At 40.8% G+C, this 14,892-nt stretch overlaps 1 protein-coding gene across 2 annotated transcripts in view; it reads left to right on the top strand.

Moving 5' to 3' along the window:
- The window catches only part of LOC117508609 (serine/threonine-protein kinase DCLK1-like), a 58,368-nt gene extending 49,664 nt beyond the window's left edge, over positions 1 to 8,704 (top strand). Inside the window, exons 13-16 of one of the 2 annotated variants that reach the window (XM_034168401.1) lie at positions 869 to 959; positions 1,036 to 1,116; positions 1,221 to 1,334; positions 8,497 to 8,704. In XM_034168401.1, the coding sequence (XP_034024292.1) occupies positions 869 to 959; positions 1,036 to 1,116; positions 1,221 to 1,334; positions 8,497 to 8,691 (481 nt within the window). In that variant the 3' untranslated portion in view covers positions 8,692 to 8,704. Of the gene's footprint in view, positions 1 to 862; positions 960 to 1,035; positions 1,117 to 1,220; positions 1,335 to 8,496 lie in introns of both variants that reach the window. The other variant, XM_034168399.1, reaches the window with a different exon arrangement.
- Positions 8,705 to 14,892: the final 6,188 nt, after the last annotated feature.

The following is a 14,892-nucleotide window of genomic DNA, read 5'->3' as shown; positions in this document are numbered from 1 at the left end:
GTCTGCAGGCAGTTCATCAGATGACTCCCAAAAACTGAGTTCAAGCCACAGTACAGCGTGAAGACCACGAAACATGGTGGACCAAGAATCACGAATATGGGGATCTTTCTCATAATATGGTGTTATGCCTGTTCATCACATACCAGGGATCATGGATCAGTTTAAATACATCAAAATACTAATAGAGTTCATGTTGCCTTGTGTCAAAGAGGAAATGCCCTTGAAATGGGTGTTTTGATAAGACTTGAAACCCCAAACATACCAGCAAGCGAGCAGCATCTTGGTTCTAGACCAACCAGATTAACATTACGGAGTGGCCAGTCTAATCCCAGGACCTTAATCCAGAAGACCAGAAAACCTGTGGGGTGACCTCAAAAATGCTGTTTCTGAGGCAAAACCAAGAAATGCAGAGGAACTGTGGAATGTAGTCCAATCATGCTGGGCTGGAATACCTGTTCACAGGTGCTAGAAGTTGGTCGACTCCATTCAACACAGATGTGAAACAGTTCTCAGAAACAGTAGCTATACAACTAAATAGGTCAGTGATTCGCAAAAAAATAAATCTTCAAGCATTTTTCACTTCATACAGTAAATGCTTGTATTTGTAAAGAAAAAAATGTACACTGCTATTTTTTGAACAGCCTAATGTTCACTTTCTGTAGAGTAACAACAAACAAGTAGCAAGTTTTCTTCATGTTTTGATTTGAAGTATAATGTGCAGTGTTCGAAATGCATTTGCATGTATGGAAATAAAAGCTATTTCAAGGATTTTCAGCTTTGTTCACCTTTTTAAACACACTGCTGTTATTTTGAACACAGCTGTACTCCATTATAAAATGCTTGTGTTTGTTTAATTTGGCAGCAGTGGTGAAGATCAAGAAAGCCTCTTCAGACAGATTCTGATGGGCCAGCTTGATTTCCCTTTACCATACTGGGAGAATGTGTCTGCTTCTGCCAAGGTTTGTGTTCTGATTTATCTGCCTATCTGCGATATGCAGTGAATACTTGAAAATAGCATATTGTGTATGTTTTAAGGCTGTTATTGCTGGGATGCTGGAGGTAGAGGTGGATCAGAGGTACACAGCTGTACAGGTGCTGGACCATCCCTGGGTTAATGTAAGGTTCACATTGTGATGTCCTCTCCATAACACCGGTATCAGAGGATAGTGTACTGTATGTATCATCCAGTAAGGTGAAGGTTTGTTCTGCCTGTTTTCCAGGATGATGATATGCCAGAAAATGAGCATCACCTGAGTGTAGCAATGAAGCTCAAAAAGCACTTCAACACCCAACCCAAGCTCAACAGCACGGCAGCAGGAGTGTCTGTCATTACAGTAAGCACTGGTCGCAACCATCCATCCGCCATACAGTAACCAAGCATCCTGTGCTGCTCCACTGCAGCAGTTTGGCTTTTTTATGGGCAAGATGCTTCAGCCATATTGCTTTGGATGTAATTCATACTTGAAAAGCCTGCATGCACTTGTCTGAACTGTCTAGATGCTTTTCATTTTCATGGTTTTGATGACATAAGAATTTATTTGCCACATTTTGCACCATAACAATTCATTTTACCGCAGTGCTTTTTAAAATGGATTTTGATAATTTACTCCAAGCACATCAGGCCATCCATGTACTTTTAGGTGCTACATTGTTGTCTGTGCAGACTCATGATAATCACTCCTTAAATGGACTGTCAGCACAACTGTCAGGACAACATTCTAACTGATCATGTAATATGTAACATAATTAGATTACGGTTGATGTGGATGAAGTTACCGAAGAGAGTAGATTTGTAGAGTTATGCAGGAAGTCACACTAATTATTTTTATGGACAAATGTTAATCAGTCAATGTCCTTTGCACTTCCAGGGTACCTATTGTACGCTCAGCGCAAAGCAGCACATATGTCATTATTTTCTAACTGATTTAAATACCATTTATTAGGGCCCCTTCACACATAGTGCGAATTTGGTCGAAGTGAGCAGAAAGCAGGAATCGTATGCAAAATGTGTAAATTCATAGCTGCCTTAAAGGCCTCTTACACCTATTGCTACAATTATTTGCACACACCAGAGGCTGAAAGACAGAGTGTGCGCTGTGCGAGCCCATCGATCCCTCTTGTGCAGGTGTCGGCCAAATTCCAGCTGACACATACGAACATCTAACACCGCTCATTTGGCACCTAGAAAATGTGTGGCCATTCACACTGTCATCACAAAAACAGTCAGCAGACAATCATTGTTGAGCTGGATGTGAAATTTGTCTAAGTGCCCCACGACTGTGGAGTTGCCGAGTGCACATGTGATGTTTCAGACTGTCTCCCCCCACAACATGTGCATGTGTTGCGCGTGCCCACCGCAGGTGAGGCACCTCTCATCTGATCACAGAGTGACACCTTGGTCTGTGCGCTGAACAGAACAGAACATGCACCATTTTGACGGACGCGCGTGTGTATGCTTGCTGTCCTCACATCGAAATACATTAAAACATATATTGCTTCTGTAACGGGCTGGAGAGTGCGCACATTGACAGGCTGTTCCAGCTGGACCAGACAGCCAGTTCATGTGGACATGCAGCAGGTGATCTGAATGTCACATCTGTCTGACGGGACAGTGAGCGGCACACCGCAAGATCATGTGATAGGCCAACAGTATGAAAAATCACCACTTTCATCACATATCAGCAGAAATACGCCATACCAAAGACCGCCAGACCAACAAATTTGGTCAGTTATCACAGCGCTGTTTTTCTTTTTTTAGAAGATACATTTATCTGCTTGTTGATTTTAACCATTTCACGCTCCTGTTCCAAGACAGTAATTATGGTGCAGTGGTAAAGTTTCTGTCTGGTAATCAGAGCGTGTGGGTTCAAATCCTGTGAGTGGCATTTTTTTTTTATTTAACCAGGGTTATTTAACCACAAAGTTCTGTATTGCATCCCCCTTTTATGTATAATTTATATCAACCCAGTGATATTCACTAATTATACAGCTGGTTTTATTTTATTTTCCTCCACATCAGCAGTGCGATGTGGTGCAGCTTGTCCCACAGTGCAGCAGTTTGCACTGTGTTCGTGCTCTAAAGACACTGTCGCGTGCACAAACCATCACACAGGGATCGTGCATGCCTGCCCGTTGGCGCGATGTTTCATGGTGCGTTAATTCGAACTGTTTTGCGCTGTTTTGCTGTAATTCGACCAAATTTGCCCTATGTGTGAAGGGGCCCTTACACCCAGCACCTGCATCTTCTAACTCACATGACTTGCAATTGCGTTTGTGTGTTGGTCTAAAAATGTGGTGTGGTGGGGTGTAGAGCCGGTGGATTCATATTGCCTATCATCAGAAAGTGTTTGCTCCTTAGACTACCATAAACCAGGTTTAAAGTGCAGCGCAACACTCAGGCGTGCCTTACATAAGCAGGTTCACAATCCGTCCACACCCTGCTTGCCTGCACTTATCCACTCACCTGCAAAGGTGTGTTGGTATCAAAGCGTATTATGGAAATTAAGTAGAAGGAGGGGGAAAAATTACAAGACCTCAGTCATATTCAAAGCACCTCACTGACATCCACATTTGGAATCAGTGTCCAGTGTGAAGTTGCAAAGGAGCGTTGTTGTTCATGAGTGGGGGGAAAATGCACTCCCCCAGCACTAAACATGGGCAACATTATATACTGCACAATACGTGGTAAATGTGAATTGAAAACAAACATTAACCAAAATAACAGTCGAAACCCATGGAAAAACTACCAAAACCTCACGTTGTAACTGCACTGCTTCAATGCAGGGAGCTTTGGTGACCACTGTGCACTTTGAGAGGATGGCTTTAATCTGTAAAACCTCAAGCACCAGAAATCCCTTAACTTTTTTCTTTCTCGATGCCATATCACTATGTGCCTGGCACACAGTGTGCCTGGCACCGGTTTAAAGGGAAGGACAGGTGCCACTCTGATTCATATTATATTCAGCATAAGGTGCAATACGCTCATGCTTATCAATTGTAGGAAATCTTACACCTTTGTGCCCAGTGTCCACCTTGCTATGGTGTTTCCTGCAACTTGCAAAGTGTGCTATGACGCAGCCCACATGGATTTGTGCCCACTGTCAGGATACTGTAGGGTCTCTGTCATACTTAATAAAGCAAACAACAACAACTTTTATTTGCAAATCAAAATATATGACAGTTTATTGTGACAAACTCTTACCTGTCAGCCCAAACTTTGGCAGTGGGGTCTTATAGTCTGGCTTTGTTTTTTGTTTTTTTACTGCAATGTCTTGTGAAAACATGTTTTTTTTTTTTTTTTAAATCAAATCAAATCAATTTTATTTATATAGCGCCAAATCGCAAAAAACAGTTGCCCCAAGGGGCTTTATATTGTAAGGCAAAAGCCATACAATAATTACAGAAAAACCCCAATGGTCAAAACGACCCCCTGTGAGCAAGCACTTGGCGACAGTGGGAAGGAGAAACTCTCTTTTAACAGGAAGAAACCTCCAGCAGAACCAGGCTCAGGGAGGGGCAGTCTTCTGCTGGGACTGGTTGGGGCTGAGGGGAGAGAATCAGGAAAAAGACATGCTGTGGAAGAGAGCAGAGATCAATCACTAATGATTAAATGCAGAGTGGTGCATACAGAGCAAAAAGAGAAAAAAACACTCAGTGCATCGTGGGAAACCCCCAGCAGTCTAAGTCTATAGCAGCATAACTAAGGGATGGTTCAGGGTCACCTGATCCAGCTCTAACTATAAGCTTTAGCAAAAAGGAAAGTTTTAAGCCTAATCTTTAAAGTAGAGAGGGTGTCTGTCTCCCTGATCCAAATTGGGAACTCGTTCCACAGGAGAGGAGCCTGAAAGCTGAAGGCTCTGCCTCCCATTCTACTCTTAAAAACCCTAGGAACTACAAGTAAGCCTGCAGTCTGAGAGCGAAGTGTCTATTGGGGTGATATGGTACTATGAGGTCCCTAAGATAAGATGGGACCTGATTATTCAAAACCTTATAAGTAAGAAGAAGAATTTTAAATTCTATTCTAGAATTAACGGGAAGCCAATGAAGAGAGGCCAATATGGGTGAAATCTGCTCTCTCCTTCTAGTCCTTGTCAGTACTCTAGCTGCAGCATTTTGAATTAACTGAAGGCTTTTCAGGGAACTTTTAGGACAACCTGATAATAATGAATTACAATAGTCCAGCCTAGAGGAAATAAATGCATGAATTAGTTTTTCAGCATCACTCTGAGACAAGACCTTTCTAATTTTAGAGATATTGCGCAAATGCAAAAAAGCAGTCCTACATATTTGCTTAATATGCGCATTGAAGGACATATCCTGATCAAAAATGACTCCAACATTTCTCACAGTATTACTGGAGGTCAGGGTAATGCCATCCAGAGTAAGGATCTGGTTAGACACCATGTTTCTAAGATTTGTGGGGCCAAGTACAATAACTTCAGTTTTATCTGAATTTAAAAGCAGGAAATTAGAGGTCATCCATGTCTTTATGTCTGTAAGACAGTCCTGCAGTTTAGCTAATTGGTGTGTGTCCTCTGGCTTCATGGATAGATAAAGCTGGGTATCATCTGCGAAACAATGAAAATTTAAGCAATGCTTTCTAATAATACTGCCTAAGGGAAGCATGTATAAAGTGAATAAAATTGGTCCTAGTACAGAACCTTGTGGAACTCCATAATTAACCTTAGTCTGTGAAGAAGACTTCCCATTTACATGAACAAATTGTAATCTATTAGATAAATATGATTCAAACCACCGCAGCGCAGTGCCTTTAATACCTTTGGCATGCTCTAATCTCTGTAATAAAATTTTATGGTCATCAGTATAAAAGCAGCACTGAGGTCTAACAGGACACGCACAGAGATGAGTCCACTGTCTGAGGCCATAAGAAGATCATTTGTAACCTTCACTAATGCTGTTTCTGTACTATGATGAATTCTAAAACCTGACTAAAACCTGACTGAAACTCTTCAAATAGACCATTCCGCTGCAGATGATCAGTTAGCTGTTTTACAACTACCCTTTCAAGAATTTTTGAGAGAAAAGGAAGGTTGGAGATTGGCCTATAATTAGCTAAGATAGCTGGGTCAAGTGATGGCTTTTTAAGTAATGGTTCAATTACTGCCACCTTAAAAGCCTGTGGTACATAGCCAACTAATAAAGATAGATTGATCATATTTAAGATCGAAGCATTAAATAATGGTAGGGCTTCCTTGAGCAGCCTGGTAGGAATGGGGTCTAATAGACATGTTGATGGTTTGGAGGAAGTAACTAATGAAAATAACTCAGACAGAACAATCGGAGAGAAAGAGTCTAACCAAATACCAGCATTACTGAAAGCAGCCAAAGATAACGATATGTCTTTGGGATGGTTATGAGTAATTTTTTCTCTAATAGTTAAAATTTTATTAGCAAAGAAAGTCATGAAGTCATTACTAGTTAAAGTTAAAGGAATACTCGGCTCAATAGAGCTCTGACTCTTTGTCAGCCTGGCTACAGTGCTGAAAAGAAACCTGGGGTTGTTCTTATTTTCTTCAATTAGTGATGAGTATTAAGATGTCCTAGCTTTACGGAGGGCTTTTTCATAGAGCAACAGACTCTAGATCTTTAGAGCTACCAACAGACTTTAGATCTTCATTATATTCTAAGTTAAGTACAGCAATGTCCACCTTTATGCTAATAAGGTCAATGTGAAGGTGATCTACTGAGCTGGTGCTCATCTTTCTGCTCAGCCAGGGCAGGAATTGACCATCCAGAGGTCAGGGCCAATGGCACCTGCTGGTCTGTCAAAAAGGGGAAGCTCATTGTCGGCTTACATTATAAAATTTGTCAATTTATTTATATGTAAATTCAAATATGTAAAATGGTCATAACAGGCACTAGTTGCACAAGCATTTCACAATTTATATCTCTATTACATAGAGTATTTTATGATGGCACAATTACCAAGTGGTTAGTATGCTTGGTTTCAGTGCAGAAGATTCCTGGTTCAACCCCACCCCTGCCACATTTCTCCTTGTAAGGTGGCGTTACGTCAGGAAGGGCATCTGGCATAAAACTTGTGCCAGAATCAAAATGCAGGTCCACCTTGGATGTGCTGTGGTAACCCCGAGTGAAAACAAGGGAGCAGTCGAAGGGACTTACTTTTCCAAGAATATTATTAATGTTTTTAAACAAAAATATCATCAAAAATTTCAAGAAGCACATAGAACCTCTATGATTAAACATACATAACAAAGCCTGTTTACTGACATTGTTCCAAGACTGGCCAGCAGATGTCGCCATATCTAATTGTATCAAAGGGTTCAAAACACTGGGCCATTGCTTCATATTGATTCAGTGGTTCAAAACGCTTTGTTTTCTCTGTCACTAATTTTAATGAATAAAATGCATCAGCAACCACTAATTATTACCACATATGCTCGGATAGACTTCTAATTATGAATACTTTGATGTTGTGTTGCAAACCGAGATGTTAATTAACGTGCGACAACTTTTAAACACTTACTGAAGAACGAAGCAGAGAGTAACTCACCTAGATCTTCTCACATAACGCCTAATCCAGTGTGCTTCTCTGTGCGCCTTAAAAAAAAAAAAAAAAAAAATCTTGATTTATAGCACACGCAAAACACTTTGGCATAAATTTTAAAAAGCATAAATACGCAAAAATGTGCAAACTAATTCTCACATTCCAGTAGCTATCAATCAAAATGGGATTCAGCCTTTCGACTGATCATCCAATCATTGTGCAGAACTCCAGCGTCCAGGCCTGCCCACTGCTCCATTCACCTCCAGAGAAGCTCAGCATCCGGGCGCGGGACAAAATCGTGGCTTTATCCAATGATAGTTGCGCTTTGTGGCAATGAAAAAACCTTTCCAGGCAGTCCCACTGAAGTTCAGCTTCTACAGGAAAATGCTTTGACAACAGACCGTATGAGAAAAAAGATTTATGAGAACTTTACAAAATAGAGTCAAAAAATTTGTCATAAGTAGCCAATTCTAAAAGAATGCATTTGTAGTCAATGAAATGATAAACTGTACATATTTGTCCATTTAATTTTTTTGACATTTTAGGGGAAGCTGAGCTTCCCTTGCAGTCTTACAGAAACTGTCTCTGGTCAGGGCCTTTGGGCCATGATCAGCATCTATGATTGTGCTGGATAAGGTATGACATTGCAGCGCTAGTATGCTTCTGTGGCAGTGTGCTGGCAGTATTCATTTGGCATCCAAACAATGGATGACCACTTAACCATCAGTCGCCATATAATTTCTTCATCACACTAGCGTGATACTAACTCCATTGACAGTTTTCTTTCTGGCAGTGACATAAAGTCATCATGCACCTGAGCTATTAGTGTGACCTTATTGCATCATGCTTGTTTTGATTTGTGTTGCGCTGGTTTCCTGTTAGTCGCACTCTGCAGAAGAGTAGAGGTGAGATCAGTGGTGGTGAGTTGACACCACTCCTCGTCTTTGCTGCTGTGCCCCCTCTCTCAGACCACGCCACTTGACAAAGAGAAGCAGGTTTTCCGACGAAGGCGCCACCAGGATGTGAATTCCACTCTTCATCTGCCACACGTTGTGGGCGCGGCCGCCAACCCCGTCCTGTCTCCTGCCGAGTTCAACTCAGAGTCTGAGGACTATTCTCCCAGCTCACCTGACACTGTGCGTTCACCCACCTCTCCATTCTAGCAGCACACAACAGCGAAGGCAACCCCTCCCCAAGGGAGACGTGGAGGAACACAAAGATCCAGCAGTGGGTCGGACAGCTCTATAGGACTTTCAGATTTTATACTTACTATAACCTGAAGCACCCTTAATAAGGGAAGCTGCACTTTGAAAGCATGCAACAATTATTTTGTATCGTTGTCTTTACTTAAAAAAAAAAAACACCAACTAGTTTTTAAGCCTTGTATCTGAACAGAAAGCACTGTTTCATTGTAGTCCTTTACCGCCCTCTTTTGTTTTTGGTTGTGAAATGCAGGAAAGACTTCTAAAGTAAAGCTATAAAAACATGGAGCTTCATTCCTTGTTCTGATTTTGTGATGTGCTGTGTTCACCATACAGCACTGAATGAGACAAACCCTTCCTGCTGTGCTGTTAGATTATCTGATGCATAAACCTTGGTAGCTCAACTTTTAAACTCTATTGAGGGTTTGAATGTTGTTTATCTGGCTCATCTGCGAGAGGATGAACAGTAAAGTAATTTTGTGTCTGTGAGTGTGTGACAGTAACCCCAGTGCTACGTTGTTAGTAGAAAGTGCATGTTTTTGCCTTGGCACATATGGACACATTATGAAGGTGCACTTCCTAATGGGCACACTATTTACTTTTTGTACTGTGTGAGAACGGACCTGAGGTGTTAGTATCAGCAGCGAACTGATGTCTGTGGAAAATGAATTTTTTTTTATTGATTTTACTGAACAAAAGAAGCCATGTCAATGTGGGCAAATACTGCTAAGTGCTTCCAGTATAGTGTTATTTATTTCTGCTTGGCCATTCAGACATAACTTATATTGCTGATATCTCATTTTGTTAAGTCTTTGTACTGTAATCATGTCCAACATGAGTTCAGGAGACCAAATACTGTATTCATGAGTTTGTGACCTGCATGTGTAGTGATATGCTTCCCAAATCTGTTGTTCTTCATCTGTATAACACACTGCACAGTGAGGTATGAATCCATCTGTTCTCACTATGTTTTGCCACAGGGGAGTTAATCCTTGTACATACATATTTGGAAAGAAATGTATCATTGTATCATAATTTTTTAAGGGCTTTTAACTTTGTCAGTGGGTAGAAGTGACCCATAAAGCACAACAGAAGCAGATCCTGACATTAAAGGCCAAGCTGACTTTTTACATCCTCAGTCATATTGATACATTATTAGCAATCAAGCCTCTGAGTGCTCTCCTCACTTTTGACAGATATCCTATGAGAGAAATAACTTTATCCTCAAACTGCTACAAAAAGATAGAGTGGCTTCAGTAGGGTACCTTTACATTGCATGGTTATTAATGCAGCCTTACATTTTATGATTACTTACAGCATACTATATTTATCATGGTGGCATTCCACAAAGTGTGATCAATCTAGCCTGGCATAAAGCCTGAACTTTGAGTTGAATGAACTTGACATGGCATAGCCTGAGCTCTCAGTTCCACAACACTGGTTATGAATTTGTACAACCAACTCAGTGTTGCTTAAACTAGACATGCACGTTCATGGCCAGTCTATAAATACATCATTTTGTTCTAAACCTTGAGTGATGATGAAAAAGAATGTGTCTTATTTCTCTGACTGGGAGCTGGCAGTCCTCCTTGATGCATGTGAATGAAAAGCTTATAATAACGGAATATTAAAAGATATTAAATATTAACAAAAAAACATATGTACATCAGAATTGCCAACTGTGTAAATGTTTGAGTATAATCATCAGTATACTAATATAATATTAGTCATGAGAGGCAGGCCCTGTCTTGGAGTGTACACCTAGATACCCAATAGAGGAATCTCATTACCACCGCTTGTATCCACGACCTTGTTCTTTTGGTCGTTACTCAAAACTCATGACTATATGGTTATTATGGTTTAAAATCCTGCAGGGCAGCAAGGTCCTCCTGCTCAAGCCAGCACATGTCCAGGCCCGTTCACCAGTGACCATCTGGATGATCCGGAGGAGGAGGTGGAAACTTCATACTCTGAGGGTGCTCTTCTGCAAAGGGGACAGGACGACTGCACCGTATTGAAGGGAGGATGGATGGGGTCATGTATTGTGAGATTTTGGCAAGCAACCTCCTTCCCTCAGTAAGAGCATTGAAGATGGGTCATGGCTGGGTCTTCCAGCATGACAGTGACCCCAAACACACAGCAACTAAGGAGGGGCTCCGTAAGAAGCATTTCAAGGTCCTGGAGTGGCCTGGCCAGTCTCCAGACATGAACTCAATAGAAAATTTTTGGAGGGAGCTGAAACTCCAAACCTGAAAGATCTAGAGAAGATCTGTATGGAGGAGTGGACCAAAATCCCTGCTGCAGTGTGTGCAAACCTGGTGAAAAACTACAGGAAACGTTTGACCTCTGTAATTGCAAACAAAGGCTACTGTACCAAATATTAACATTGATTTTCACAGGTGTTCAAATACTTATTTGCAGCAGTAACATACAAATAAATTATTAAAAAAATCATACATTGTGATTTTCTGATTTTTTTTTTTTTTTTTTTTAGATTATGTCTCACAGTGGACATGCACCGAAGATGAAAATTTCAGACCCCTCCATGATTTCTAAGTGGGAGAACTTGCAAAAGTGCAGGGTGTTCAAATACTTATTTTCCTCACTGTACAAATAAATTATATATATAAAAAAAAAAAAAAATCATACATTGTGATTTCCGGATTTTTTTATTTTTTTTATTTTTTTTGTTTTTTTTAGATTATGTCTCTCACAGTGGACATGCACCGAAGATGAAAATTTCAGACCCCTCCATGATTTCTAAGTGGGAGAACTTGCAAAATTGCAGGGTGTTCAAATACTTATTTTCCTCACTGTACAAATAAATTATAAAAAAAAAAAAAAAAAATCATACATTGTGATTTCCGGATTTTTTTATTTTTCTTAAATTTTTTTTTAATTTTTTTTAGATTATGTCTCTCACAGTGGACATGCACCTAAGATGAAAATTTCAGACCCCTCCATGATCAGCTTCAAATGTTATGTAGCTAGATCCAGAAGGAAACCGCCATTACCGAAAAATTGTTTTTATTCAATAACTTTTCAACTAATAAAGACATAAGTTTTTTTATCCCATGGGAACGCTCCTTACCCACCTAAGCGGCTCAAGAATATGGACAGCATGTATATAAGTGACATTTACATAACAATTTATATGACAATATTGAGATACAATAATTTGGCCATATTGTACAGCCCTACTGTCAACTTGCTGAAAACTTTGAATATTAGTTTACATCTACATTAAAAAAAAATGCTTAAAGTGGCAGAGGGTTAAGAGGGCTGTAATTGGGGGGTCAGCTGAAAAGCAAAAAAAGAAAAATGCTTAAAAAGGTGGGGGTATGGGGGGGCAGAGCCTCTCCAGAAGCTAAAAGGCAAAATAAGGAAAATGCTTAAAAAGGACTATTACTGAAAAAAGTCTGATGGACCTAAAGGACATGGTTAGATGGCGAGGAGCTTTTCCAGGCATGTGAGAGGCAAATAAAGAAAAATGCTTAAAAAGGCGAGGGTGGGGGGTCTGGTGGGGTTTTTGTCATGCTAATGCTCCCCTGAAGCATTTACTCAAAGTCTGAAGGACCCAAATGACATGGTGAGATGCTGACGAGCTTCGCTCGTTCATGTCTGCGGCATATGCATATTACGAGCAAAGCAATGCCCAGTGGCGTGAGGCTCGCTCATAGTACACTGTGTCCCAAACAGGAAGTGCCAAATTTTGAGCCCACAGTAAAGCAGGAAATGCCAAATGTTGAACACTTCTTGGCATGGGTGGAGCTGGGTGTCACTGGACCACCTTGAAATCTGATTGGACACCCCAGGTACCACCCCAGATGATTGACATGTCAAGGCACTGCAGATCCGGTTGAAAACAGCCATTTTGAAATCTGACACATTTTGACTGCTAGGTCCCTCCTGTACAGTAGTTGGCACTGTGTACCACAAAAAGTTCTTATCCACCTTAGTAGAAGAAGAAAATCTTGGAGCCATATTTGAACCTGAACACACCATGTGAATCATGGACTCCTAATGACACCAAACTTATATCGGTGAGTAAACGACCGTATTTTATTATCAGTGTGATAAAAAGCATAAAAATATACATTTTGGTTGTATAATGTTCATTTACAGTTATGTGGATTCTCTGTGCTGTTTAGACCGCAGCAACTGGCAAGAACTGCCATCTACTGGCCAGTAGATGGCAGTAGAGACCCTGAAAACTTTTAATAAACCTGAGCTTCTGGCATGTTTACGTAAAAAAAACACTAACAATGTCTATACTCTTTACACCATGACTCGCTGGCATATCACGCAAGTCACTGACAGGTATACAGTTTTAACTTATGGTTAAATTTTTAACCAAACTAATTCCAGACAAGTTATTTAAATTAACATCACATCTGGGTTTTATAACGTGAAAACATCAGATATATGTTTTAGTTTTAAAGTAATGCACTAATTTTGAAGGTTTTAGTGTTTGAACCACACGTGCTGCAGTACATTATGGGAAAAAGTTTCACGACAGGAGATGCATTGAGACGTTCCGATGAGGCTGCACTTTAACCGCTACACATGGACAACAGTATTAAACTCTTTGTATATTGTGCCTAAAACTCTCCTGAATATATTCTCTGGGTTTATAGATGCTGTTATTGTGTTTGTTTTATGTAAACATACCAGAAGCTCAGGTTTATTCAAAGTTTTCAAGGTCTCTACTGGCCAGTAGGTGCAGCGGTGGGCACAGATAACCAAAAAATTAACTTCGATAACAGATAATCAGATAACTTATAAGTTATCTTTGACAAAGATAAAACGATAAACCACCCAAAAATGTATCGGAAGTTACAGATAACTGATAACCGATAAATTCCATGAAACACAGCGTCCAGTTTGGAAATGAACGGCACATTCCACTGTTACAGGAATTTTTGTCATGGAAAGAGGAGCGGAGGCTTCGCGCGTCGCGGCGGTGCCGCATGGCGCACAGCAACGCCATGATGAAGCCTCACGGGACATGTTCTGGCATGTCCAGGCACATCCACAATTTCTCGGATAATCACTCGATGGAAAAACCACCGACAGCTGTCTGAACGCCATATCAAAGCCGTCCTGTGAGACCAAAACGGAGGTGGTTTTGTCTCGCTCCAGTAGCGAATCCATCGTGACGCGCGAAGCCTCCGCTCGGCTTTCCATGACAAAATCTCTTGTTAAAAGTGAAATCTGCTGTAAAATGGTTGATGTCCAGCTCTTGTGATAACCAGAGAAATGGCACACAATGGTCATGGATCCAGACAGCCTAATGGTTTCCAGCTGCCAGTCTCTAACAGTTTCTGAAAAAATTCTGATGGAAAAAAGCCCAAATCATTCCGCCATTTCCTGACAATGAAAATCCGCCAAGGGGGCTGGACCACTCCTCACTCAAAGCCTGCTCACAGGCGAATGACGCAACCGACAGGCGTGGAAAAACTCACGCATGCGCACGAGGGTTCAAGCTTGTCTGACGCCATCACACGTGATTCAAATCCATATGGTTTTTGAAAAAAATAATAAGGTTGGATACTTTTCTAATAGACCTCGTACGCTTTAAAAATATGATGTGAGCCAACCTAGGCTACAAGCTGCGTATAGGATGTTTAGTATATAACCTCCAATACATAGTAACATGACAGCAGTAGCCTAAAAAAAACATTTTTACCTTACTGGGGGTAATTAGGTCGAAATGTTCACACACTCGTGATCATTTCTTGATTGCAGCGTTGTCCATATTAATTGCAAAAGCTTAGCTATGAGACGACGTGGCAAGAAACCCAACTGGGACATTTTTGTGTCTTTACCCATTGGGACAGCACCATGTTTTGGACCTCTCCCAGCGTACCAGTGACGTACGAAGCTCCTCACGTCATTAGTCACGTGGTGGACACAAGCTCCAACACATTGTGTCAGACCATATTGCTTTGAAAGGAGTAATACAAGCTTCAGTACATCGGTACGATTGTCACATCCTTAGTCTCTGGTACACTTGCAACTACTAACAAGCTCAGTTTGAGTTTTAACACTACGATCGCTTCTGGTAGCATCAAAAGCGACAACAGACTCAAACAATGAGCCAGCACTTCTGTCATTGAACATCTTGCCCCCTGATGGAAGCTCCTGTTTACTACATGGTTT

The sequence above is a fragment of the Thalassophryne amazonica genome, chromosome 4, assembly GCF_902500255.1.
Source record: "Thalassophryne amazonica chromosome 4, fThaAma1.1, whole genome shotgun sequence".
Taxonomy (NCBI): Eukaryota; Metazoa; Chordata; class Actinopteri; order Batrachoidiformes; family Batrachoididae; genus Thalassophryne; species Thalassophryne amazonica.
Note: the sequence above shows the minus strand (reverse complement) of the source record. Positions and strands in the feature narration are given on the sequence as shown.